Source organism: Leptonychotes weddellii, chromosome 8, assembly GCF_054177405.1.
Source record: "Leptonychotes weddellii isolate Sample4059 chromosome 8, ASM5417740v2, whole genome shotgun sequence".
Lineage (NCBI taxonomy): Eukaryota > Metazoa > Chordata > Mammalia > Carnivora > Phocidae > Leptonychotes > Leptonychotes weddellii.
Window position 1 is genome coordinate 119,899,801 of NC_138376.1, and position 27,575 is coordinate 119,927,375.

At 49.2% G+C, this 27,575-nt stretch overlaps 2 protein-coding genes across 4 annotated transcripts in view; both read left to right on the forward strand.

The window, feature by feature from the left end:
- TIAM2 (TIAM Rac1 associated GEF 2) overlaps positions 1–27,557 on the forward strand; it is a 225,615-nt gene extending 198,058 nt beyond the window's left edge. For all 3 annotated transcript variants that reach the window (XM_081829177.1, XM_081829179.1, XM_081829178.1), the window contains 8 exons: positions 16,501–16,680; positions 19,183–19,251; positions 19,810–19,935; positions 20,784–20,892; positions 23,407–23,586; positions 25,286–25,404; positions 26,318–26,426; positions 27,057–27,557. In XM_081829177.1, the coding sequence (XP_081685303.1) occupies positions 16,501–16,680; positions 19,183–19,251; positions 19,810–19,935; positions 20,784–20,892; positions 23,407–23,586; positions 25,286–25,404; positions 26,318–26,426; positions 27,057–27,220 (1,056 nt within the window). In that variant the 3' untranslated portion in view covers positions 27,221–27,557. The remainder of the gene's footprint in view (positions 1–16,500; positions 16,681–19,182; positions 19,252–19,809; positions 19,936–20,783; positions 20,893–23,406; positions 23,587–25,285; positions 25,405–26,317; positions 26,427–27,056) is intronic.
- Positions 27,367–27,575, forward strand: part of LOC115944277 (rho guanine nucleotide exchange factor TIAM2-like) — a 4,774-nt gene continuing 4,565 nt past the window's right edge. The window contains exon 1 of the mRNA XM_081829383.1: positions 27,367–27,390. Coding sequence (XP_081685509.1) covers positions 27,367–27,390 — 24 coding nt within the window. The remainder of the gene's footprint in view (positions 27,391–27,575) is intronic.

The window sequence follows — 27,575 nt, forward strand, 5'->3', positions numbered from 1 at the left end:
CCATGGCGGCACCAAGGCGTGAATCGGCGAGAGGGCGGGTGGGCTTGTCGCTCGACGTAGCTCTAGAACTTACTGGCAGTGCTGAAGGGATAATTACACCCCCTCCTCACACTGTCGGGACCGTGACTCACAGGAAAGTGCCTGAGCCTCCCTGGAGCTGGGCCACATGAAGGCTTTACCTCTCTGGGCGTGAAGACTAGCTGCCACATTGATTTCCCCGGGTGGGCCTCTCCCTACTCATCCTCTCCTTCGAAACCGTGGGGGCCATGATTTTGCTTCCAGCCCCTCCGAGACGAGACTGGACGAGGGTGGGTTTGTCCTTTCCGAGGCCAAGCAAAGGCCCACATTCGAAGAGCAGGCAGCCAGCCACCTGCTTCTTGGGTGGGGGGTGGCAGAGAGGGACCCCAGCTGCGCTCCTTGGGACCTCCCCTGTTGCCTCCCGCCGGGGCAAGTCTCAGTGGGGTGGTGGCAAGTCGCCCGTGGTCTGTGTTGGTTACAGAGCAGGCCATATGCTTTTGGAAGTGGCCGTGGAGGCGAGGCCGCCCCCTTCCTTTGCCTTCATCCTCCTCCTCCATGGTGTCCCGCCCTCTGTGTCTCCATGTTTCTTTTCTTTCTAGGCTTCCTGGATTGGAGACAGAATAATTTCAGAATCATATCCCTTTTTGGAGGAGAAGAAAGCAGGGAGTCTGAGCGGGGAGTCTTGGGCCAGACCCCACCGTCCGTAAACCCCGTTTGCAGGTTCATGCAGGTTCTCGGGGGGAAGCCTGCTGGACGTGGGTGGTCGTGGGGGAAGAACACGTGGGGTTGGGCCCCAAGTCTTACACCGAAATCCTGTGTCCTTGGAGGAGTCCTCAGACTTCTGCATTTGTGCGCCGAGGGGCGGGTCTGCCGGTCGTGGAGGCCCGTGCTGGTTCTGTTTGTGGTGCTCTGACGCCCCGCCAACCTCTCTCGCTGCCCCGACGCCTGATCTGCAGCCGGCGTTTGCCTGACGTGTGGCCTTTTCTCCTCATGAATACAGAGAGCTGCTTAAAAGAGAATTAATTCTAGAAGAAACCAATTAGAATTAGCGCTGATTATTTATTGTCCTTCACACAGTTATTGAAGTAAAAACCTGTAAGACTTAGGGGGTTGAAGGTCATGGCAAGTGAAAGTGAGGATGGTTAGGTGCTCTATTCCCATATCAGCTCCGATCTTTTACTCTCTTACCTGGTTGAGGAAAATAACTTAGAGCAGACCATTGAGCATCTGATGAAAGTGATGGGCCCTCAGGAAATTGCTCCTGTATGTGACAAGTCACTGCAATTCTAGGGAGCTCGCTCTGCTTGGGACGTTTACCCACAGATTTTCTCCTTAGGAATCAGTGAGCTCTACGTTCATAATTCTGACGTTGAGTAAACACCTGAGTAATCTAGCTGCTGTCTTGACTTAATATTATTAATATTACAGACATAGTTTTATCAGGTACTTACAGAATGAAAAGCACTGTGTTTCTTTTCTTTTTCTTTATTTTTTTTTTGACCCTGAGATCAAGACCTGAGCTGAGACCAGGAGTCCGATGCTTAACCACCTGAGCCACCCAGGCGCCCCTGGCCCCGTGTTTCTTTAGCCAAGTGACATTTTGAACTTTGTCTTTATCTTCAGGTCTGATTGGTGTGGTGGGCTTGGCACTAGTAAGGCCTTATTTTAATGTGCTAAGAGACATTGAGATACTATTATTACATAAGAACCCTGCCCCAGATGGCATAAACCGTTAGGTTGAGGCCAAGGAGAATATTGCTGGTGGTGGTTAGACATTCCTACATTGTTGAACACCAATTACAGCATTATGCACTGATGTTCTAGCATTTTCAGAGTTTCATTTTCTGTAATTAGTGAAAGAACATGATTTTTGGGGAGGCGGGGCAAAAATCTAGATCTTGACCCCAAGCTAACATTTTGTAGAACCCCCTTCAGTAGAATCAACAGCTGTCTGTGGGACCAGAGGGGTGGTTGGATGCCCAGTTCAGGGGATAAGAAGGAAGCAGACGATCCCATGGTTTCCCTGGGGCCGAGAGAACTTTACCCCGGCCCCATCACGTCAGCAAGCCAGCGAAGGCTCTGGTGTTTGCTCCTTTCTTTGTCTTTTGAAGGAATGACAGCCACGGTTGGGATCTCATTTTGGCTGGCCACTCTTTGGGTGCCACGAATCCTGTCTTACCGTCAGTATTTACCAAGAATGGGGGTTGGTGTGGTGTCAGCTCTGTTCCTTCATTCGTTGGGACCTCCCCCACAAAGGCATTCCCAGATGTTAGCTGTTGCTAGGAGGCCTGAGACAGTCATGTCGATGCCTCCGTTGAAGATCTGTGTGTCAGGGGCGCCTGCGTGGCTCAGTCGTTAAGCGTCTGCCTTCGGCTCGGGTTGTGCGTGGTCCTGGAGTCTTGGGATCGAGCCCCGCGTCGGGCTCCCTGCTGGGCGGGAAGCCTGCTTCTCTCCCTCCCGCTCCCCCTGCTTGTGTTCCCTCCCCCTGCTTGTGTTCCCTCCCCCTCCCACTCTCCCTGCTTGTGTTCCCTCTCTCGCTATGTCCTATCTGTCAAATAAATAAATAAAATCTTAAAAAAAAAAAAAATCTGTGTGTCAGAGATTGTAGTCCAGTGAAGACTTCGCTTGTCCTGCATGAGCGCAGATGTATCTGAGCCTCAGTGTATTCTCTTCACGCCTTTCATTATAGCAGATGCTCACCTTTTAATAATGTCCCAGCCCCACATGGTAGCTGCTTTCACTTGCTGAAAAAGTTCTGAGAAGTTGTTGTGAGTCATTTTGCAATATCCTCTGTAGTGTCCGCTCGGAGCGGACTTTGTGTCACTGCGGCGGGGGCCAGGTGCTGAGGGAGTGGGGGCCTGGGGACCCCGCTGGGAACACTTCACCCCCTCCAGTACTGGCCTCTCACTCTCCGGGGGAAAGGTTGGATTATTAGTTTCATAAATCAGTCTCCTGCTGTTCTTGATAACAGCACGAAGGACCAGGCAACACAAAATAGATTTGTCACTAATATGGGAGACAGGAGAAAACTGAAAGCATGGTTTTTGATGCCCCCAGTTCTGTCTTTTCTCCTTTCCATTCTTGTTTGTTGTCACGCCTCCCTATCCCTTCTTTTGTTTGTTCAGCCTCCAAGCATCCCTCCTCCTCTGTGACTCACCTTCCTTCACACTCTGATTCTTTGCTGCCACCTAAGTTCTCTTGTGTTTTCAGAAAACAGATGTCAGATGAGGAAGCTCTTAGATATGCAATTGCTTAGAAGGTTCTGGCTTGGCATTGCACAGGCTGAGGGTTTCCACAAATGTTGTGTCACTCGGGGAGTCCTCCCAAGGGGCTTCGAGTTGGCGTTGGAGTTGGCTTTGAAATGTTCTAGAATCCGGTACCTTCATGGTTCATCCAGCCACGACAGAAAGGATGATCAGATGAGAAGACTGGCCTGGGCAGCATCAGCCTGCTGTTCCAGGCACCAGGATGGGGCAGGGCATCTGCGCTCTCCACTCAGTTGCCTAGTGAGGTCTTAAACACCGTGGTTTTATAGATGAGTTTCCACGATGGAGAGAGGATTATCAAACCAGTAATCTCAGGTGAGATTTAAAATTAGTTTTCTGTGTCTGAGGCTTTAAAAAAAAAAAGTTTTAAATTGACAGTCGGGGGCGCCTGGGTGGCTCAGTTGGTTAAGCGATTGCCTTCGGCTCAGGTCATGATCCTGGAGTCCCGGGATCGAGTCCCGCATCGGGCTCCCTGCTCGGCAGGGAGTCTGCTTCTCCCTCTGACCCTCCTCCCTCTCATGCTCTCTGTCTCTCATTCTCTCTGTCTCAAATAAATAAATAAAATCTTTAAAAAAAAAACAAAAACAAATTGACAGTCGGTTGCGGTCACGTTGTCTCTGACGTCTTTTGGTTTTGCTCGCGCTCCTGCCTGTCCGTGTATGATTTTACAGCCGTCCGCCGTGCTCCGCGCTCCTGGGGAAACATGGCTTTGGTTCTTTGGATTTATTGACTTGCATTTTCTAGAAGGTTGATCAAATTGCCAAACGGTTTATTAAAATTAATTGTCTTAGTTTAAATTTTATGACCTCATTTCTATTATTTAGTCAGTGTTAGATTTTTAGAGATTGGTGGTAAAGTCTCAGATAAATGTGTGTGAGGCAGACATTGTTCATGTGAGATGATTAATTTGAGACCCTGTCAATAAGATACAATCCAGAGTAATGGAACAGACTTGATTATAACACTGCTTAAATGGGGCACCTGGGTGGCTCAGTTGGTTAAGCATCTGACTCTTGGTCTCAGCTCAGGTCATGATCTCAGGGTCATGAGATCGAGCCCTGTGTCAGGCTATATGCTCTGAGTCTGCTTGGAATTCTCTCTCGCTCTGCCTCTTTCTCTCAAATAAATAAATCTTTAAAAAAAAAACACTGCTTAAATCTAGCAAAAAAAAAAAAAAATCTAACTACAACTAGGAGTAAAGGGGCCTGCAGGTTGTATCTGTGCTCACTCAAATAGCACTTTATCCAAGCCTAAGAAAGGTGGTCAGGATACTAACAAGTAATTTACATTTCATATTTTTGTGATTTTTCTTCCCAAAGCTACAGCTTTTTAGATACCAGATTCCAGGTATTATTTTCAGCCAAATATTAGAACTGATAGTCCAGGCTTTTTTTTTTTTTTTAATTTTTTAAATTTTATTTTATTATGTTATGTTAATCACCATACATTATATCATTAGTTTTTGATGCAGTGTTCCATGATTCATTGTTTGCATATAACACCCTGTGCTCAATTCAATACGTGCCCTCCTTAATACCCATCGCCAGGCTAACCCAACCCCCCACCACCCTCCCCGCTAAAACCCTCAGTTTGTTTCTCAGAGTCCATAGTCTCTCATGGTTCGTCTCCCCCTTCGATTTCCCCCTGTTCATTTTTCCCTTCCTACTATCTTTTTTTTTTTAACATATAATGTATTATTTGTTTCAGAGGTACAGGTCTGTGATTCATCAGTCTTACACAATTAACAGCGCTCACCATAGCACATACCCCCCGCCAATGTCTATCACCTAGCTACCACATCCCTCCCACCCCCCATCACTCCAGCAACCTTCAGTTTATTTCCTGAGATTAAGAATTCCTCTTATCAGTGAGATCATGTGATACTTGTCTTTCTCTGATTGACTTATTTTGCTCAGCATAATACCCTCCAGTTCCATCCACGTCGTCGCAAATGGCAAGATTTTTTTTTTGATGGCTGCGTAATATTCCATTGTGTATATATATATATATATATATATATATATATATATACCACATCATCTTTATGCATTCATCTGTTGATGGACATCTTGGCTCTTTCCATAGTTTGGCTATTGTAGTCCAGGCCTTTTTAAGCCCAAAGAGGATGTGGTAGGTTTCAGACAAGTAATAGGGCCTAGACCTTCTCTCCCTACCCCCATATCATTCTTCCTAAGTGACTGAGAGCCATCCTTGACCCATGCAACCTGCTGGAACAGCAGTCAGTAGAAGTCAGTGTAGTTATGGGCGCCTGGGTGGCTCAGTCGGTTAAGCGTCTGCCTTCGCCTCAGGTCCTGGGATCGAGCCCCGTGTCAGGCTCCCTGCTCAGGGAGGAGTCTGCTTCTGCTTCTCTCTCTCCCTCTATCTCTCCTCCCTGCTTGTGCTCGCATGCTCTCTCTCTCTCCTCTCTCTCAAATAAATAAATAATATCTTAAAAAAAAAGTCAGTGTAGTTGTTAAAGGGTCACAAAGGTACGAGCCACTGGAGTGGGTGAGAAGAGCCGGCTTCCGTCCTCCTGCAGCTCCTGTGGGGTCATGCAGGGCTGTCAGCCCAGGCAGCCACCTTGCTTTGCTGTGCAGCAAGAGATCATAGATGAAGTTTAAATGCTCAGCAAAGTTTTTAAAGAATTCATAATTTGCAGAAATAGCCGCCTTCATTCCCCAAGTCAGAGCAGATACTCTCATCTGCCTGTCCCAGAAAGAGACACCATGGCTGTTTCTTCTGGAGACTGTTAGGGGGCCGTTGCAAGCTTGCTGGGCATTCTGTGCCTCCCTCACCGGTGGCCGTGTGTTGCTGTCACTTGGCCTTGACTCTGTGCCCGTGGCCAAGGCTATCCCTAACAGCATTATTTTCAGTTTATATTTGGAGAGTGGGGTATAGAAGAGATGAGAAGATTCACAAGAAGGATTTCATCCCTGGCTGTACTACGGGGGAAAAGCACGTAGATGTTTGTCTCTTAACTTGCTGTTGCTGGGACAGGCAGGAAGTGGAAAGACAGTGGGACCCAAGTGCTGGAGCCTCTCACTGCCTGGTTGGCGGGCTTTTGGAAAGTCGCCTCATGTTCTGAATCCTCATAACCTTATTAAAAAGAATAGGACTGCATTTCCATGATAGTCTCGAGGAGGTGAAATCAAAGGAGAGCCATGTGTGAGAAATAGCTTTGTAAACTGCAGGGGGCGCTAAGCCAGGGTGGATGAGGGGGGCTGCTGTAGGTTCTATTAGTCCACGTGTCTGTGAACACCCTCGTGGATAAGAGGACGCTATGAGAGTAGGCAGACCCAAGGCTCCCGTTACACCAAGATGGGAAGATAGACCAAGCCAACTAGGGGATACAAGTCTAAGGCAGTCTGGAAGCTAAGATGCTCAGGGAGGACCATCAAGGAATGGGAATGGGTGCAACTGACTTACAGTTTTCTGAGCATCTTGGAACTGCTCTCAGAGCTGAGTGCTTGGTCTGCAGCCAGGAACCGGGTGCTACCCTACTTTCTGTTTTTCTAGGTAAGGCAACCAGGAGCCCACGTAGATGACAACTAGAAAGAAAATATGCTTCTTAGGGAACCGCAGGAAAGGGGAGAGGACTCAGCTGGGGGGCAGTCTGGGATTAGGCTGCTCAGCAGCACTGTCCCGGGCGAAGGTGGACACAGCTGGAACTGTTAAAGCCAAGTGTGTGGGATTGCCCCCTTCCAGGATTCAGCTGTCCTGTCCTCATACAGACTTGCCCCGGAAATTGGTGGATATCAGATTGATCAAAGCTCTCGCTGGTCAAGAATGTGATTGCAATTGGCGTTTATATGGATGCATTCTTTTCCTTCAAATACAGTGACAAAGATAGAAAAAAAGGCTCAGTAAATTCTCAGAATATGTAACACTTCAAGACCTTTCCTGCAAAAACTGCTTCAGTAATCTATTATCAGTTGCCAAGAATAAAGCCAGAGACCTAACTCTTGTTTGGGAAAGCTGGCATTAAACACGGAAACTGACTAGAATGTTCAGTGAAGACATTAACCACTGAAGGAAGGGTTACGGTAAATACACAAGCTTAATTTATTTGATTGCCAGAATGAAAGTGGGCCATGAGAGAACACTGAAGGAAAAGAAGGGAAGTGGACCTGAGCCCAGAAATCAGCACCTCTGGATGGAAAAGTGGCTGAGAGTAGTGTTGATAGAAAAGTCATAGTTAAGAATATGTTTTACAAAAAAAAAAAAAATTCAGTTGAAAGATACTGGCTTAGAGACATCTTTAACCAGATAAACATATTTAGTATGAATGTTAAGTGGTATAAAGTAATCATAGAAAGGATTTAAATTCAGGTCTAAATGCCCCGAATCACAGGACAAACAGAATCGTCTCAGCCATCAAAAAGGAACACAAAATAAAGCAAAACCCAGAGAATTTGAGTCCTCTTTCGGAGCCCTGGATCTGAGCCAGTTGAGCACGCAGGTGTTTGGTTTGGTTTTGGACACAGTTGAAAGCATAGGACATAAAAGGGTTTATACCTCATGTGAATTAAGATGCCATTTGTAGTCTCTAGAAAAATAACATAAAATCATCTTTTAAATTTCCCCTTTACTCACTACAAATGTTCAGAATAAAGGTTTTTAGGTGATGTTGAGTTTTAATTAAGGCTAATTTCAAAAGAAGAATCTTTTTTGATTTGGGGTCATCTGTCTGTTACCAGGACTTGGCAGACTTTTCCTGTGAAGGGACAATAAATGTTTTAGGCTCTGGCAAGCCTTCAGCTCTGCATTTCGGGGTGGAAGCAGCCAGAGGCAGGTGAATGAGCATGGCGGGGGAGGCTGCCCATGGCAGCCAGGGCAGGTAATGAGCGTGGCGGCCAAGTGCTAATAAAACTTGATCTACAGCAGCAGATGGCGGGTTCCACTGGCCCGGAGGCCTTCGTTGGCTGACCCTTGCTCTGATGATCCACCCTGGCCTCTGCCTGCCGGTTTTTGGGGCGGGGGGGTCATTAAAGTCTCTGTTAGACCGTGGGCCGCGTATTTTTGCATGCAGAAGTCAAGGAGAAGCTCATGCATCTCTCTGGATGCGCAGGTTTAACTGTACATCCGGAGGAAGCCGTAGCTTACTTTCTGGGTGAAAAACGGGAAGGCAAGGACACGGCACCCAGCACGGGCTGTATTAGATCGGATGAGCCGTTTTGTGTAAGCTACCTAAGAGCGATCTCGAGACACCCGGTCTTTTCTGTGAAGGAAGTGCCCCGTGGTGTAGAAATGCTGCCCTGGCCCTTGAGGGAGCCCCAGACTCCGCAGCGGGCGCTGGCCTGCCCTCGGGGGGGGGGCCGCCGGTGCACATAGGTGCCACACGGACACGCTGCTGCCCTCCCTCCCTCGAGAGTTTGCACAAACTTGGCTTCTCTTCCCACCGGCTGTGGAAGCTGCAGCCCCCAGGCCATGCCCTCCATGTGCCCCTCCCGGGTTGGTTCCCCCGGCACCCTTACCCCTCTGAGATGCCCTGCGCCCCGCTTCCTCCTCGCGATCTCTCCCCTGCCCCTCCCCTCCCCCACACCCTCACAGGACGGCGAGGTTTTCATCCTGGGGCTCAGTGCTCCATCCTCAGCACCCAGAGCAGAGCCCGGCAGAGAGGAGGGGCTCCATGAGAGAAGGCTGAAATCCTGAAGTGCGATTTTTCTGGCCCACCCTTTGGGGGATTCAGAGGACATTTCTTCTTCTGTAATTTGAAAAAATGGCAAAACTTGGCAAGTTAAACTCCCTGTACAAAGGTTAACTTTTATCGATCCCTTGTACTGTGGTAAGTATTTTTACGTTTTATCTCATTGACTCGTCGCAAGGACCTTATAAAACACGATCCCTGCTTTCCAGGTGAGCACAAGGAGTCAAGGGTGGGGGGGATCAGTCATGGCCAGCCGGGTGGTACCTCCAGAGCCCATGTGTGTAAGCCTCTGGTCTTGGAAAAAGTAATCGTTTCAGAAATCTTGGTCCAGTGCGTGCTCGCAGGCCCTTGGCATGAGCTTGGCACGTATGCCAGGGTAAGGAAAAGGGGCTCAGGCGATGGGCTGCCCCACTTGGGGTGCACGCTCCCCCATCCTTCATGCCGCCATGATGCTCACCTTGTCATCCTCTGTCAGGTGTGTACCTAACAGGTGGCAGGGATTGCCACTGTGCCATGTCAGGATCGCCCAAGCCCGCCACCCACCCCTGCTCTCCCCTGAGGGCCCGGTCCCTGCCTCTGTCTCCCACTCGTCTCCCTGCTCTGCCTGACCCTCCGGCCGCGGCTGCTCTGGCCCCCAGGCCCTGGCGCACCCCGTGCTCCCTCCGGCCCCAGACTTGGCTTAGTGTAGAGAACTAATTTATCGTTGAGTGCATGGCGTCAGCGCTCGCAGCTCAGACCACGGGAGGTCTCGGGCCTGTGTCCACAGGACCCCGCACTTTGGGCGCCGATCATCTTGAATTACTTGCTCAGAGCTCATCTTCCCAGCCAAACTCGGGGCACCATGAGCGGAGGAACTGTGTCAGTCTGTTCATCACTGTGTCCATAGAAACAGAACACTTTGAGCCTTTTCAACCTCAAATCATTTTTTTTTTTAAGTGACAGGAAAGGAGTGCATTTATTAAAAATCTTAAAAATTAAACCACTGTAAAAGAGAAAATTTAAATGAACCCAAGGATAAAAATATCTTGGTTAACACTGCATACGTGATATATATCATTCCATTTTTAGAAAATCTGTGCGTGTATGTTCGTGTGTGGTGGAGATACACAACGCACACATCTCCTTTCTGCCCTTCCCGGTGAGTCGTGGCCTTCTTGGGTCAGCGGCCATGCGTCCGTCCCGTCGCTGGTAACTGTCCTGTTACCTCGGTGCATTTCTGTGCCCCGATTTATTAGCTTCATCGTTATGTTTCAGTATAAAATAAAGGCTCCCCTGTGACATCAGCTCACATTTACTTTTATGGTTTCTGTTCCCCTTCTGCTTTTGGAAATAGAACCCTTTGGTCTAGAGAACAGAGTACGAGTGTTTCCTCATCCTTTTTGTACCATCTTGATAAATATAAAAACCTATTTCTCTAGACTTTTCCATCCAGGGATTGTTTCACTAAGACAGGTGGCCCCCCAGATGTGAATTTCATTGATCACCTTGAATGCTTTTTAACCCCCACCCCTCCCTGCCAAGGTGCTGAGCACGGCCCCCTCCTCCTCTCCTGAGAACCCCCTGGGGGGGCAGGCCTGCAGCCCCTGAGGTCTGACCTGGCCCCTGATGGGTGCTGGGGGCTACCCTTGCTCCCTGTGGGGTGAAGCCCATCTCTGCTCGCTAGCCTTCCTGGGAAGTCATTTAGCCCTTTGCGCTCCTTCCGGATTCCCGCTGCCGGGGCCACTTGGGGATAATATTAGATCTTCCTGTAAGTTAGTCAGTGACTTTAATGTAGTGCAGAGTAAGTTGAAAAGTCCTTTGTACAATTTTTAGATATTCCTTTCTTTTTTTAAACTGAGAGGAACTTCTCTTAACAACTGATTTGCTAGGATGTGACAGCTGACACCATAGTTGCACTCAGATCATTGAGTCCTGCAGGCTTCTCGTAGCTCCAGGTGGTAAGTGCACCGTAGGAGAACACACAGCATGCAGACCGCACCTTCCCGGGGCTAGACTGTCCTTGAGGGTAACTGGCCATTTGCTCAGAGTCTAAAGCCTGTCTTTTAAATTTTTTCTGACATTCTTTTTAGGGCTAATAGAAGTAGTAGAAACCTCTTCTGCTTCTTGTGCTGGTGTAATGAAACTCTGTGACCGTGATCCAGACAGGGACTCGGTTCCCAGCGATGGCTCAGTCTCAGCTGGCCTGCATGGTGGAGGGAGGGGGGGATGCGGTGGCAGCTAGAGATCTGCCAAACGGACCCCATAGCTGTCGTAGGACCAGTTACCCAAGCAGGACGAGGGTGTCTTTCCTGGGCGAGGTCTGCCTGTCGGCTAAGTCCATTAAGGATCTTCTCTCCAAGTTAACATCCGTTTCTCTCAATGGGGGACTGCAAGGAGCGCACGCTGTGAATGCTGTCATTTACCTTTAAGTATTTCCCTGTGAGCTAGAACTACAGATGATGCAGTGCTTTTCAGCCCTTTTTCTTAGGCTGGAGGTATTTGGGGCCCAAGCAGTACAAACAGATGCCTCTGACAGAAGAGTCCACGGTGCCTGCCGTCCCTCCATGACCACTGGGCTGCAGACGGAGGCGGGAAAGCCCAGGCCACGCTTGGCCGCTGAGCCTCGGGGCTCCCGATGGCCCCGATATTCCGTGGAGTAGCTGCAGAATCTCAGACTAGTTCTGGACAGTGTGATGTACTTACCCCACTGTGATCTTTTCTTTTAAGATGCAATTCCTAGGACAAAATTGAAACGCCTCAGGTAGCCATGTCTCCAAGTAAGAGCAAAGTAAACGTCGAAGTTGTTATGCCCAGGGGATCAGGTTTTACTAATCTGAACCAGGAGGAAGGGGGTGCGACAGCTTTCTATGAATGAGTGTTGCACTGAGTCCAAGGTCAGACGGGGCATCTCAGAACCGGTTTGAGAAAGAGGCTCTGCCCCTGCGTTCCTCCAGGGACACCCCGGGGCGAGGTGCTTGAGCATCCTTAGCTGTTTTGTTGCCACTGGGGAAAGATGGGGTGCCTGGAGGAAAGACACATTTCAGCCCTCGTATAAGGAAGCAGAAGGTCTCCTTAGCCATACATTTAAAACAACAAAACCCAAAGGGACTTTCAGATACCTTTTCTCCTTCTAGCAAGGTATGGTTGACAAAACTGTATCTTTAAAGTGTACAACTTGATGATTTGCTGTACCTAGACATTGGGAAATAATTATCACAGTCAAGTTAATGAACGTATCCATCAGCTCACGTGTGTGTGTGCGTGTGTGTGTGTGTGTGTGTGTGTTGAGCACGCTGAAGCACTTTAATGCCCAGGTCTTCAGTGAGATGTTCCTCATCTATAAATAAGATCAAATCATTTTCAAGCGGGGGTCAGCCTTAGTGTCAGCCTAAAAACCTGAAAAAATTTTGTCTCGGTCAGTATCACTGCTGTATCCTTACAGCGCAGTTTTTGGGAAAACTGTTTTCATTTAATTTTTAAAAGGAATTCATAAAGAAAATATTTGTTTTGTGCTCACCTATAAAAAATGAAGCCCACAGTGAACCCACAATTCTTAGCACTGAGCCTACAGACTGGAAGGTCCTAATCCGAGGTGTGCACTGAGGTTGGGGTGTCTTTCTCCACACAGGCACACGCTGCTGAGCTTCCGAGTCTGCGCGCACCCCCAACCCTGACTTGTAAATCTCTGTTGCTTTTAGAGCAGCATTCCCATGATGGGGCGGGGGGGGGGGGGGGGGGGGGGCGCGGGAGCAGCCTAGAAGATGTGGAGGTTGTCTGCGGATGTGTGGGGGCTGCAGGTGTCTCTCCAAGTGGAGGCGGCCGCGGGGGCCAGGAAGCCAAGACCACAGGGGCAGGGGCTGAGGAGCACATCTGTTCTGCCCCATACTCTGCCAGGTACCGGGAGGGGCGGGCACCCTGCAGAGAGCTAGCCAGGAGATGGTCCTGTGCCCTCACAGTCCCCGCCCCTCATCTGTGTTGTCTCAGTCCCAGTAAGGATTACGTGCCGGCAGATTGGGGAGGACCCCTGCCAGCTCTGTCTGTCTAGCATTCAGCAGGGACTCAGCAAACGCGAGTTCCCTTTTCTCGGTGACCTAGTTGGCTGTTCGAGGGGTGACTTGATGGGATAGGTAATGCTGCTTCTGGTCTATCGATAAGGAAGTCGACTCAGGAGCCTTACCCAGGATCGTGCAGAGGACTGGGGGCAGAGCCGGGATAGAATTCTGGTCCTCTGCACCTCGCTTGTGCTTTTCACCCCCATCCCTGTTTTGGGTGTGAGAACGGCCCAATCAGAGTAGTCACTGTTACTAGACCTTACTGATCAGACACACCCAGAATTCTACCTTTAACAGTTCAGTCCTTGATGACTGTCACTAAGAATAGAGAAGCTGAAACGTAACCACCTGGACAACTCTTGTGGATACAACGTAAAAACACCTTTACAATCCGTCTTCTTTTAGAATTCCTGCCTCCTGATGCCAAGTAATCACCACCACCTCCCCCAGGCAGTAGCTCAGCTGCTCTGCCTGAGAAAGGTGACTTTGTCACATTTGAGCACTTCATCGTGGCACCTTAAAAAGTACATTTGCTATCAGAATCCCCCTGAACATTCACTTTTCCAAGTTAATCTTACCAGAAGTGTTCTTAAAATGAATTCTGATTTTCTAAAATGGCAAGATACTTTATTTTTAAAATCTCGTTATTTTAACACTGCATTGTTAGGTGTGATTTTTGACATCCCAGCAAGGCAAAGCTGTAAGCTCACCAGCTGCCATTAACTTATGGTGCATTTTGTGCAGTATATGTGAGCTTAATATAGATTCTGTAGCCCTGGAAGCTGTTATTTTTCAGCACTGCAAAATTATTTTGTCTGAGCATGTGGTGCAAATACCAATATAGAGATTTCAAATAAGTGAGTTTGGGAGTCTCAGTATCATCATCTGCGGTTGTTTAGCTCAGTTCGTAGAGGGCTGGACCCAGACTACCAGGGCCGTGGGTATGATTCTGTCTACTTCCTCTGTCTCGTGAGCTCAGACCACGTCCCTTTTACGTGGCCGTCCTTCACTGTAGACCATGGGGACAGTGTGATCAGGCGGAAGGCAGCGCTGCTCCTGGAGACCGAAGTAGATGCTGCTCACTGAACTGGGAAGCTTTTAAAAAATAATCATAGCTTGAACCCCACCGATTGAGTGGGTCTAGCCATGGGTATTTTTTTAAAGCTCCCGAAACAGCTTAATGTGCGGCCAGGGTTGAGCTCCCCTGGAAAGGAGGAGCACGGAGTTTGGAGTGGTCTGGTTGTATTCCCCAGGGCTCCTTTATGATGTTCACATCCTGGAAGACAGAAAAGCCGCCTTTTGGCTGCACCATGCTGTTGGGCTTTTACTCCATGTCATTAGGCTTTTAGGGCATGCCTTAACAGTGTTGGAATTCCTTCAGTAATGAATCATAAGATTTGGTCGTTTTAAACATGAGGTGAGACATTTTGATAAATCAAGATGCATTTTGATTGGTGCCTTAAGATGCACATCTGTTTTCTTATTTTTTGAGAGTTTACCCGGAATGAATGTCTTCTGACGGGTGTTACCAGAAATACACTTGCGTTCGCATGTGTATGTGGATAATGCATGTATCAAAGGAGAATCATTAGTACTTACACATGCTTTGAACTGTTTGAGAAGTAAATTACTTTGTATTATATGTGTCTGTGTGTCTAGCTGGAAGCTTAGTGCCTGTTCCGTGGTTGATCTAACTTTTGCACCAAGATTTATTTGAAGACGAGAGAAACAATGATATTTCAAGAGCCCCCCCAGTCTGGAAGTCCTGGTCACAGACAACTGGCTGGGAGAGGAGGCCCACTTTCACTCCCCTGAGTTGGGCTCTGTATTACAGTGCTCATCCCCCACTGTCCTTCTGGCTCTTCTGTGGTTCTCCCTTGGAACACGTGTGCTTTCCAGGACCATGTTACAACCCTCTTCTTCCTGAAGCTTCCCGCACACAACAAAGTGGCTCCCGTTGGTTTACGGAGTCTTACTCTTTCATTTGTTCCACACAAGCCTGGGTTGGCTTCCAGTGAGCCTTGGGCTGTGCTTTGGTGTTTCTTACCTTGGCAAGGGGACTATCCTCTCATGCAGGACCGGTCTTCCTTTTGGAGACAGAGGGGGCCCTCAGTTGAGACCCACTGAATTGAAAGATTAGCCAGATCAGTGTGGAGGGTAGAGCAGAGAGGGAGGCAAAAAGGGAGGGCCAGAGTGTCCTGTTTTAGCGTCGAGAGACTTTCATCTGTCAGGTGTCAGCTTTTATAACCGGTGTGCATCAGGCCACTGTGGTCACCCACATGCTCGTGTGAGCTGTTTGTGCTCTGAAAGGTCCCCAAGAAAATGAATGGAGCATACAGGGTGGTTCTGCCAAGTTCAGCTTTTTACCCCAGCCAGAGCGCTAGAGATCAGGCCTGAAGGCATTTAAACTGAAGAAGGGAAGAGTTTCAGCCGAGAGAGTTGCCAGAGATGGATGGCGGTTAGTCATGTGTATTGGGCCATGCTGCTTTGTCTCTTGGAACAACGGCAGCGCAGGGGAGGTGAGGTGCGCGGGGCGCCGGCTGGGCCCCCGGCCCCTGAGCTGGGCGCTTGGGGCAGTGACAGGGAAAGGCCCCTGCCCCAGACAGGCTTACCCGCTGGTGGGTAGTAAGACGGGCCGGAGCTTGGATGCGGGTGGGATGGAAGGAGAAAGAGAAGTAAAAAGACGCTGAGTGTAATCTGATGACGCTGCAAAGCACTGTGGAAACATATGGGAGGAGACACATTCGAGACTTCAAACCCCCGGCCTCGGGCAGGACCCTACAAACGGGCTCCCCTTGAGAAGGCTTTTCCGTTACTGTGCCTAAAAGTAGGAACTTGCGCTGACGGCTGGGGGACTGACTCCTCTTGTCCCTGAGTCTGGATGATTCCGTTCCCACTGTCATCAGGAAGCTTCCCACAAGCCGGTTCATCCCTCTTCTCTGGCACTCACTGGGTTTTGCTGTATCCCCTGCTCACTTCTGGGCCCTCCTTGGGGTGGGGTGGGGTGGGGGAACTCTGCACCCCACAGGGTAGGGGACGCCCCCCCTTCACGCCCATCCCCAGCACGCGCAGCACCTCTGACCTCTTCCCTCGTGTTCTGCTACTTGGCGTGAGACTGCAGAGCTCGTGGTTGGATTTGAGGTTAGAGCTGCAAGTGCCTTGTGGCCAAGCCATCCTAAAATCCTTGGGGTGCCATGCCATTCCGGAGGCTCCCAGGGCTGTTCTGTCCGGGAGGCTCCTCAGCGTGCTCTTAGAAAGCCGCAAGCTTGCTCTGAGAGCGCCCTCAAGTCTCTTAAACCGACGGCTAGTCCTGTGCCTTGTTTGCTAGTTTCAGTACCAACAAGCCATGTGCCACACAGCTGTTAGGACAACAGAAAAGCATCAGGTGAATGGGTGAGACCAGTGGGCCTAGCTTTTCGCCCCGTGACACTGCCGAGAGCGCCCTGGGCGGAGACAGCCGCTGGCTGTGTCCCTGCTGCGAGGCCCGTGATAATGGAGCGCGTCCCCTACATGATCCCCTCGTCTCGCCCCCTCTCAGAGTGCAGAACAGATCGCCGCGCTGTGTAGGGGTTTCGGCGACACGCAGAGCGACGGCATGGAGGGGCCTCGGGGGCCTCGGGACCCACCTCCGCGGCCGCTGGCTCGCCACCTCTCCGATGCAGACCGCCTCCGAAAAGTCATCCAGGAGCTGATGGACACGGAGAAGTCCTACGTGAAGGTAACGGAAGGGGCCCGTGTTCTTCCCTGCTCGGTCTCCCCGGGGGGGGCCAGCTGTGTGTCGGCAGGGCTCCCCGGAACCCCAGCACTCGAGCTTGAGCTGCCTGCTCCTGGAAGCAGCGGATTGCTGCCCAAGGGGCGGGGGGGCGAGAGGGCCCACAAGCCGAGAGGGCTTGGGAGAATCCGTGCTCGGCTCACTGCGTTACCAGGGTAGCTTTTGCTGTGGAAACGGATGTTCTGGTTTGTCACCTGCGCTCTGTGGGAAGGGAGTCTGTAGGGGTTTAGCAGGAGAGCGCTGGAGAGGACTTGAGGGGCTGAGGAACCAGGGAGCGACCTGCTCACAAGCAGCTGCTGGTGCGGCCCCCACACCTGCCTGGTGGCCGTCGCCGCGCGGGCAGGTCCCACGACGGAGCAGCGGGTCATCCCAGGGCCGCTCCCACCCTGGCACAGAGGGGTGCGTGCCCAGACACTTCAGTACCCGAAGAATTCCTTTATGTTTCCGAGGACCCCAGTCAGTAGTTTGAGAAACCTTTCCTGAGGGATGCCGGAGCCCGGGAAGACCGGGTTCTTCTGCTTTCCGTATCTGCTGGAAGCTCACTTGCTCGGCCGGGGCTGACAGCAGCAGCATGGCGCAGGGCAGGGGCTGGGAGTCCCACCAGGCTCGGCCCCGGGTGGCGGCCCGGCCTTCGGGGTGCCCTCCACTCCCACCCACACCCGCGTGTGCACACTCGGCTGTCACCACCTTCCTGCACAAGACAGGTCTCAGCTTCCCCTTTCGTCAGTGTTACTGTCATTTTATCTGGACTTGACGGGCGGCCTACTCACAGGTAGAACTACCCCGAGCTCCTCCTTTTGGTCCCGAGGGGAGAAAGGAAAGCCGTAGAGTGGACGGTTTACTTCCATATCCCGTTACGTCTTGTCCAGTATCTCCTGTGGGGAGATGACGTGAACACCGGGGAGCCCAGACTGGGCTTCTGGACCGTCCTGTGATCATGATGGCCTTTCCAGAGCAGCTGTGTGCTGTGCGGTGTGAGGCTTCAGAGACCCTCCGGCCCCCTGAGGGAGGCTGGACACGAGCTTTTACCCGCAGAGGCGAGGGCGGAATTCAGACTTCCTACCGCTCTTGTCGGTGTGGTCCTCCCGTACCATTCGGCCACCCGGCACCGGGACGGTGGTTTCACCGAGGTGCTGGCGGAGGACTGAGATGGATGTTCTGGGTGAGCTGGACAGAGAGGACCCTTCGCCCTGCAAGAAACCTGCGCTTTGTTTTCTTAGGGCTGCAGCTGTCCGGCCCCGCGGCTCGGCGCCCACCTGCTCGTGGTGTGTAAGTCCTGAGCAGCCCCCGCCGGCACGAGGAAGGAGGGCAGCCCGTCCCTGGCTCTGACCAAATAACCAGCACCGGGTGCCTCTTGTGACTGACACACACACCATTTCTATTTTGTCATTTCTTTTTGTGGCTGACATTTAACACGGGATTTTACCTCTTGTTCATCTAACCTTGATCCCTGCATGCAACTTGGAACTGTCAGCATTGGTGTGTTCGCTGAGATACGGTTCAGTAGCTTCTCGCATCTCCCTGCTCTGAAGCAGTCGCCGTGGAAGGTGGTGAGGGAGGGAAGGCCAGGGAGCTTTTCGTTGCGACACAGGAAAAGGCATCACAGGCCTGTCCACTTGTTCCGGGACCTATGCTGGAAGGTTCTGGAGGCTTCGGCTCTTACAAAGCTCTTCAGGTCTAGATTTCTCCCCTGTGAAATGAGGGAGCAAAGTAGTGGACTTTGTAATCCATTACTTCTAGCATTTTCATACTGAAAATGCTTCAGAATAAATACGAAGAAAAAAACCTTTCCTATTACAAAATTATATCCTGGTCTTGGCTTCAAATTATTAAATCAGCCCTTTATCTAAAGAGTTTTATAAACACCGTCCACTCCCACTATTCCGCACTGCTGGAGCCCGGTTTACTGGAGACTCCAATATGGCCTAGATTATAAACATCATGACTGCTCTTAATCCTTGGACATTTTTTCTTGCATTCGAATACGGGAGCTTGAAATTCTGCTCATGCGTCAACCCCGAAGTTGAGGAGCTTCCCAGATCTTGTCCCGTCCCTCTCAGCTCCACGGTGGGGCTGGGCCATGCTCGCTGAGGCAGAGGAGGAAGCGGGGTGAGCTGGCCGGTGTGGTCACGCCCGACAGACGTGCGCACCAGAACTCACCTTCTCGCAGGGAGATGAATGCTCCCGCTGCATTGGCCACGGAGGGAGCTTGGCTCTGCCACCGGGCTGTCCAAGCAGGATAGGCGACCCGGCTGCTGAGTGCACTGTGCCGTTAGCCTCTGTGAATTAGGTCAGAAATAACAGGAACCGCCTTCAGGGTCATGAATTTCAACCAGACTTGAAATCCATCATTCCCGGTGGGAGTCTGGAGCTGTGGTCAGGGTTGCTGGAAACTCCTGGGTATTTCGGAGACACACGTGATAAAGATTCTCTTCTTCCGTCTTTCAGGATCTGAGCTGCCTCTTTGAATTATACTTGGAGCCACTTCAAAATGAGACCTTTCTCACCCAAGATGAGGTAATCCGTCCCCTTCCCCCTGTCCACTGACACACAGGTTGGTCTGTTTGCCTGTGAGTGGACCTCCCCGGAGGTTCTATCTGCTGATCCCCCAAGAACACCCAGGACTAAAGGGTTGTCGGAGGGACCCAGGCGTGGCCTCCAAAGCCGTTTACGTGGCCTCTGTCACGTGAGGCTCAGTGGCAGGAGTTCACCTGCGCAGGACAGTCAGTGTCCTTTTTGTAGAAGAAAGTGTGGTCAAAAGTTACTCTTTAATTCATGGCTTGTTAATGTTAAATCTCAGTAATTAGCTCTTTGCTGCTGCCTTCCATTTTTCGCCAGTTTGAATCCTGAAAATGTTACATCCATTTATAAGGTTAAGAATTACTAGAACCAGAGCTGTAAAAACTCTGTGCATAAACTGTGTCACGGAGTGAATATGCTGCCTTCTTTGAAGGATTTACTTCTGTCTGCTGCTTTCTGGTGAACAGCTTGGGATTTGCCTGTGTGTCTGGGTGTTAGAGTGGTCTCTGGGTCTTCATTGCTGATACCCTCTTTCCGATCCCGGCCTTCATATAGATGGAGTCCCTTTTTGGAAGTTTGCCAGAGATGCTTGAATTTCAAAAGGTGTTTCTGGAGACTCTGGAGGATGGGATTTCAGCATCCTCAGACTTTAGCAGCCTTGAGACTCCCTCACAGTTCAGAGTAAGTATTTTGGACTTCGGCTTAAGGCAAAAATAAATGGGTAGAGTGCAGAACTCTCCCTTGAGAAAGAAATTGCTGTCCCTTGCCCGTAGACAAGGTAAATTTAGTGCTTTCATTGCGCTGTTTTCCTCTGGCAGGTGGTAAAAGCCGGCCACGTTTGTATCTTGAGTGGTTCTGGTAGTCAGAGTCTGGGTGGCACAACTCGTGTAGAGTCTGCCCGGTGGCTGAGCACGTCCACCACACTGTTTGCTCAGATCTGCTGAATGATATGTAGGGAGTTTGCTCGAAGCAGGAGCACCTACCCTGCATCTAATCTCGCATCTTCATGGTCATGTGACGCTGGGATGAAAAGCATCGGTCAGTGGTTCTTCGATGGAGCCCTGTTTCCAACGTGAGCATCAGTGACTAGTGAGGAGCCCCTCCAGGGAAGGAAAGGTGCAAGACAGTAGAAAGGGGACAGGGCAGGATACAGTCGAGAGCATCTGTCCCAAGTAATGCTTGATTGATTATCCTCCCAGATCGTTCATATCCCACTTTATCAGATGTATTTTTGTCGAACTTTCTTTCTTGTCCTTTGCCCGTGGTGTCAGCTCTGCTGCCAGAAGGCTTTCAGTCAAACTCAAGATCTGCGAGGGGGATGCCAGGCTGTTCTCTGCCTGCTGTGGAAATGGGGCAGTCCTGGCTTTATTTCATTTGGTGATTTCTCTGAGGCCTTAGTGCTCTGGTATCTGAAAGACAGATGGCCGTGGATGCGCCAAAGTAGTCAGATGCCACACCAGACCTCTGATCAAACCTCTAGCGGACCCTGATTAAACCATGTCCAATGTGACTTTTCCTTCCCCTCCTAGAAATTGCTGTTTTCCCTTGGAGGCTCTTTCCTTTATTACGCGGACCATTTTAAACTCTACAGCGGATTCTGTGCTAATCATATTAAAGTACAGAAGGTTCTAGAGCGAGGTAAGTTGCTCATACCTTTATAGCTGTGTTTTTTTTTTTTTAGTTGTTAACAGTAAATTTGCATTTAATAAGTGGGATAAGTACAGTTTTAATGGATCATGCTCTGTTCTTGACCTTTAAATTGACAGGCATTAGAGGAAAAATTCTTAGTTTATTTCAGTTTATTGGTAACAGTGAACACGTGTCCTCAGAGCAGAGATGTTTCTCTGCTTTGTGTCACTCTGCTGTTAAATTACCTCTGGCTTCTTTTTTTTTTTCGGCCACACTCCTTGATCTGAAACCCAGGAACCGTACGCTGCTGTTTTCTTCCTTTCTCGCTAACCTCCTTAGGCCTGAGGAAGCCCATGGATGCAACCAGCACATTCACAAGCAGGGCGGTAACTAGAGTTAAAGCCGCTTTGACGGAGCCGGGCAAACACTCACACCTAGCGGCCCACATCCTGTCCCTGAAGCGCCCTTCGTCTCCACGTTCTTATCATCTTCTTTTATTGGCTTTAACTGAAGCCTTTCGTTTTCTTGACGCCCAGGGAGACCCGTTGGGTGGACCTCCCCCTCTCCGGATGCGAGGCGGCCCCGCGGGGAGTGGGGGGGGCACGGAGCGCCTGGGCTTTCAGTAACGGCCTGTCGGCCCAGCCTGGCGCTGGATTCGGGGGCTCGATGAGAGCCGTGACCTTGTTCAGCTGCCCGCGGGTTGTAGGGAGCTTTGCGACGTGCGGTTCCGTCTGCTTCTGTCACACCCCAGCCAGGAATGCCGCCTCACCGGAAGCGATTCTGTCCCTGAGGCTGCTTTCCGTGGCCACACACCTGAGATGAAAGTTCTCCAATCTGCCGCCCCCAGAAGGCGTTTTTCTGTCCCATTCTTGGGCATTCTCGTCTGTGGTGGCGGGGCCAGGAGCAGGCAAACTCAGGGCCGAGGGCACAGGGCGGCAGGGGTGCGGTGTGCAGGGCGCGGGCTCCGGCGCTGGAAGGCGGCTCAGGGAAATGCACGTGAGCCTCAGGGTCGTCGGAACGTCTCCAGAAACGGTCACCGGGCCGCCCCTGTTCTCTCAGTCGCGCACGGGAACCGGGGAGCGAGACACGAACCTGCCGAAGCTGCCTCTGTTTCTGGGATACAGACGACTTCCCCTGGGACTTGAGCGCCTTCTTTAGAAAGACACAGGGCTTCGTGCCTTCTGTCCCACGATGATTTGCCGGCTCTCCCGAAGCCAGGGAACCTGGGCGCTCTCCTGTGACAGTGGCCGATGTCTGGGGAGAGGTCTCTGTTTGAACTTTTTTAGTTGCATCAACTAAATTCCAAGCCCCTTCCTCTGTTGTCATTATAGGCTCTATCTGAAGGTCACCCTTCAGTGTTTCCCTCTCAGAACCAGGCACAGTCTCTCCACAGGATCGACCCTGGAAGGCGAGTGGAGGTTTACCCCAGCACTCAGAGCCTTCAGCCCATTCCACTGATGCAACTCTGCCGTTTGGTTTAAGTCTGGGTATTTACAGTATCGTAGAAGGACAGGCTCAAGGTTAAGAAACGGTCTTGAAGTGCTTCAAGTGAACAAGCCCCAGCCAAAATCTGTCTCCTCTACTTTTGCTTAAACAGAGATGTGACTCCCGTTGGCATTTCCTCTAGGAACACCTTCGTACTGACAGTAAAATTAAAGCACACCAGTGCTTTGCTCAGTTCTGAAGGATCATCTCAGCAGCCACTCTGGTCACATTCAAAATGGTACCACATGTCCTAGAAGTTGTAGGTTTGGGGTGTGATTTCATTCAGATTGGCTGAATTCCAAACAGATGGCCGACCAGTGTCAGCAGGTGGCATCCAGAGTAGCCACTGGTAGATGTACCATCGGCACTCTCAACACGAACAGGGTGGGGTCCTGGGTGTCCCCTGGATAACGTCAGACGCTGGACGCAGGTCGCTTTCCCTGCCCGTAGCGGTCCGAAGGTCACATCCGGTGAGCTGGACTGCTCAGAGCTGTGGAGGTGAGGACTGCAGTGCTTACCGATTTGTTCTACAAGAAAACAAGATAGCCCCTTGTGCATAGAATAAGTAACAATCTGTGCGAGGACGGTGGGGGAAAATGACTTGTTTAATTTGCTATATGATTCTTTTGCAGGGTAGGTGTAGGGTCTGGATAAGACTGTTTTGTGGCTTTAGGAATTGGTTGAAACTCACTTCTTAGGCACCTCTAACCATCTCTCGGGTTTGCATGTGAATATGCCTATAAAATCAGACATTCCTACATTTCAGCTTGGTGTTCCTCTTTGGTGTGAGGACTGTACTATTTAGACAGCCTCGTAAGTTCCCTCTTTTTATGGGATTTGCACCCCCCCCAACTCTGACGCTGAATCCATGTTGACAGCTGGGTGCCTGACCCACGGAAGCATTTGGGTTTTCATAAAGAATGGCATTAGGATGACTGTAGAAGTGGATGGTCTGTGACTCCATTAAAAACTGAAGGAAATAGGGTGTAATTTCTCCGGCTGTGCTCTTCTAAGGGTCTGTTATCCCCCTGCTTGTAGCTAAAACCGATAAAGCCTTCAAGGCTTTTCTGGATGCCCGGAATCCCACCAAGCAGCATTCCTCCACCCTGGAGTCCTACCTCATCAAGCCGGTTCAGAGGGTGCTCAAGTACCCTCTGCTGCTCAAGGAGCTTGTGTCACTGACAGACCAGGAGAGCGAGGAGCACTACCACCTGACAGGTAAGAAAACAGGCTGCGGACAGACTGTGACTGCAGCCACCCGCTGAGCCTGCCAGGCCCCTCTTCTCTTCCCGGCTTCGTTTCAAATTCTCAGACCTGCCTCAGGACTACGTTCTTAAGCTTAGATATCATTTTAGTATGTGCAAAGAGCTACTGGGTATATGGCCATTCCTCCAGATGGACAGAATACTTGGGCAAAATTATGTCCTCGGAGGAGCCCCAAACCCCTCTGGTGGGGTGATTCCATTTTCGTTTTTCAAAGAACGTATTTGAGCTCAGAGAGATGAAATCCGTTACTTTGGGTCTCTTCGGTTAGCAAAACAGTGCTGCTGGAACCGAAAATGGGGCCTATTTTCCTGCCACCTTGTGAGGTTGTGTGTTGCGCGCTGCCCAGTGCTGCTGATCGAATCCATTGGGTGAGGCTCCACCTTGTGGGGACTTGAGGGCAGAGCCCAGCTCCACAACCCAGCTCCCAGCGACAGGTTCTGCTTTACAGTCCAGGCTGATGTGTCTTCTTTTGCAACCCCAGAAATTATGGGCCTAAGATACAATTTGTCAAATACACAGAGCCCCTCAGTTTGAGATGAAGAAGAGTATCCCCTAAAGGGATGCTGTGTTTGCATCAGAGATACAGTGATTTGTTCTCTGCATGTGAAAACTAGGTGGTCTACCTGTAATAAAATACCTGGGTAGAGTAACAAATTTATTAATAAGTATTAGTAGTACTGAATAATAAACACTGAAAAGAGTTTCAGTTAAACTGGCTCTTGTTTCTATGACAAGCATACTTTTGTATCATAAGTAACAAAGACAAAATTTTTTTTTACACGGAAGTTAAATTCTACAAGTACATGATACAAATTATGATTAGTATTCAAATAATGTGAAAAGATCCTTTTTCCTCAAGATGATGTTTAAATGGGTATATTTAAAATTGCCTTCCAAACTTGCCTCCAAACTGAATTAAAATACTGAATCAGGAGAACAAAATAACGAAAAATACTAAATTTATAGGTAACCTGAAATTTTGCTTTTTGACTTTTACAGAATCATTTTGTCCCTCACATGCCCAAGTAGAAAGTTATAAATAAGCACCGTGTATAAATACCACCAGTTGCTGTGGTCATTAGGGGCATTTACAGAGACATTAGTAGGTTCTTGCTAACAAACTGTTGTTCACGGTTCCAGTCTTTGGCCCGGGAGGAGAGGCAGAATTTAAGGGCAGGTATCCGATAGCCATTCAGTCTTGGGTTTCAGTTTTGGCTCTACTTATTTCTCTCTTTAGAAGTCTGGCACAATACTTAATCCCTCTGCACCTCAGTTTCCTCATCTGTGAAATGGGATTGATTACAGCTCCTACAGTCATTGAGTTACTGTGGGGATGAAATGAGATGATTAAAATAAACCACCCATTATAGTACCTGCCAAATAGAAGGTGCTCGATCAGCGTTAGCTGTTCTTATTAGTGATACTTTTTACCTGTGTTTTGCCTCATTTCAAAGAGACCTGGAGGTGGGAGATTGTCCTATTGTTCTTCATTATAATGACTGGATTGCAGTGGGCTGCGTGAGCCATGCCTGAGTAACGCTTCGGTTAGTAAGAACTGGTCTTGAATCTGGCTTGAATCTTGAGCTTTTTCATTACGGCTTTTGGTAGGACTTAAACAAAATTTATAAAATAATGATTTTATATTTTTCAGAGGCACTAAAGGCAATGGAAAAAGTAGCCAGCCACATCAATGAGATGCAAAAGATCTACGAGGATTACGGGACCGTGTTCGACCAGCTGGTGGCAGAGCAGAGTGGAACAGAGAAGGAGGTCAGTGGCATTGCTGGATTCCGAGAGGCTTAAGTGCATTTGTTCACTGCGTCCGTCCATAGGCGATCTCCAAACGAGGCCACCGTGTTCGGGCTCTCCTAGACGAGAATATGCCTAAAATTTTTTTTGATCTTAACGCTTGCAGTAAACCAAACCATTTAAGTATAAACGGAACATAAAATTCATTATACTGGTTTAAGAATGTAACCTTATGTCACCTTAACGTTGTGCAAAAAGAAAACAAGAAATATCACTAAGCTTATGTCCCTACCCCCCACTCCCTTTCCATGGGACGTGAGGCCAGACTCGGCCCAGAGGTGGGCGCGTACCTGGAAAGCGCGAGCTGACGGGAGGATGAATACAGGAAGTGGGGTCAGCAGGTAGAAAGAACCCGATATCTGACATCGGCGGCTACCTCCTTACTTACAGAACTAGTTTAAGTGGAATTTGACAATTTCTGTTTTTTTCTTTTCTGGTTAATTACTAAATTAGAATCTTGAGCTTTTCAAGTCTACATGTAAGAAAACGTAGTTTCAGTAGAGAAAGGCAAGAACAGAAAACAACTGGAGTTTAATTTTTTGTGACAGTTTCAGTGTTGGTACTTTTATCTTTGCAGGCCCCGTGTAGTTTATGGATCGGGGTGGTGACACTTTGGATGGACCTCAATGTCCATTTACATATAATGTGTGCACTGAACCAAAATGCCTTTCTACTTATGTTGTTTTTCAAAGTTCGATGCTTTGCTCATATTTTCAAAATCTATACTATTTAAAGGCCCCATGTTTACGGGGGCCGTAAGAATCACATTGAATGTACTTGGAATCCCCACATATACATATGTGATTCACTGTCCAACATGAGACAACCTACCCCTGGGGTCTCCCTGTCTTCATCTCCCGTTTTTATGATACAGGTAACAGAACTTTCCATGGGGGAGCTTCTGATGCACTCTGCAGTTTCCTGGTTGAATCCATTTCTGTCTCTAGGAAAAGCCAGAAAGGACCTTGAACTCACGGTGTTTGGTTAGTATCCCATTTGAAAGAATGTAAACTTAAAAAAGGCTGGTGAAAATGAAGATCTTTCTAGACCCACCAGTCCAGCTAACTCTGATTTTCAGAAGGAGCTGGAATCATTGCTGTAATGGCTTTTGACTTAACAGAGCCAGCCTCCGACTATTTAAGATGCTGTCGCTCCGCATACTCATTATCTTGTTCTCCCTTCTGCTGGGCTTACTGGTTCTGGCCAAGTGTTACAGGAACAGATCTCCTGAGGCTATTTTGAAACCTGCTATCTTAATTGTTTGCTGCATTTCCAAAATGTCTTAATTCTCACTAAGACCGATTATAGACAGTGTATTCTCACCAAGATGAACACCATGTCCTCAGATTTCGATAAAACAAAACAGGGATTTTTAAAAAAATCGCCAAGATCTACTTCAGATGATTGCTTTTAAATAAGTAGGTATTTCTGCATCATTGAAATATCAGAGGAGAGCACCATTTATTCACTCCTGTGCTGGTTTAGTGGGATCTTGGAGCTTCGTAAGTTTGAAGAGCTTTGTTCTATTAAAACATTCTAAGCCATAGTCCAACCTTGGAAGAAAGTTTGTACAAAATAATGAAAGACTTTTCTTTTTCTTTTCCTTTCTTTAGTTTTTAAGAGAGCTGTCATACTGGTTTATAAAGAAAACTGCAAACTGAAAAAGAAATTGGTAAGACAAGAAGTACATTTAATTAAAGCTACCTTTTCATGGCTCTGTCCTCCTGTTAGTGTTGGTCTGAGAAGCCCGCTCAGAACCAAGGCCTCACTGGACTAATGGGACTTATTCCTGGGGTGACTAAGCAAACCAGATACTCAGGCTATTATTCTCCCCACAAACAATGTCTGTTTTAAAAGAAGATCTACATCTATAAATTCCCGTGCTGGGGCCTACACACAAAATCAGCTTCCATATCCCTGAAAATGGCCCGTGTTTGCTCCATACACGTAAGAGACCACGTAACTTTGGTTTGCTTTCAAATGACTTTTTCCTTAGTTCAAAAAAAAAAAAAAAGAAGAAAAAGCTTAGCTGTGGATACCATAAGCCATCAGAGTTATTACTGTTTAGAGGTAATGAGGACACAGAAGGCTTGGTTGTCATTCTTGCTTGGTGTCTAGCAGTCTGTGCTCCC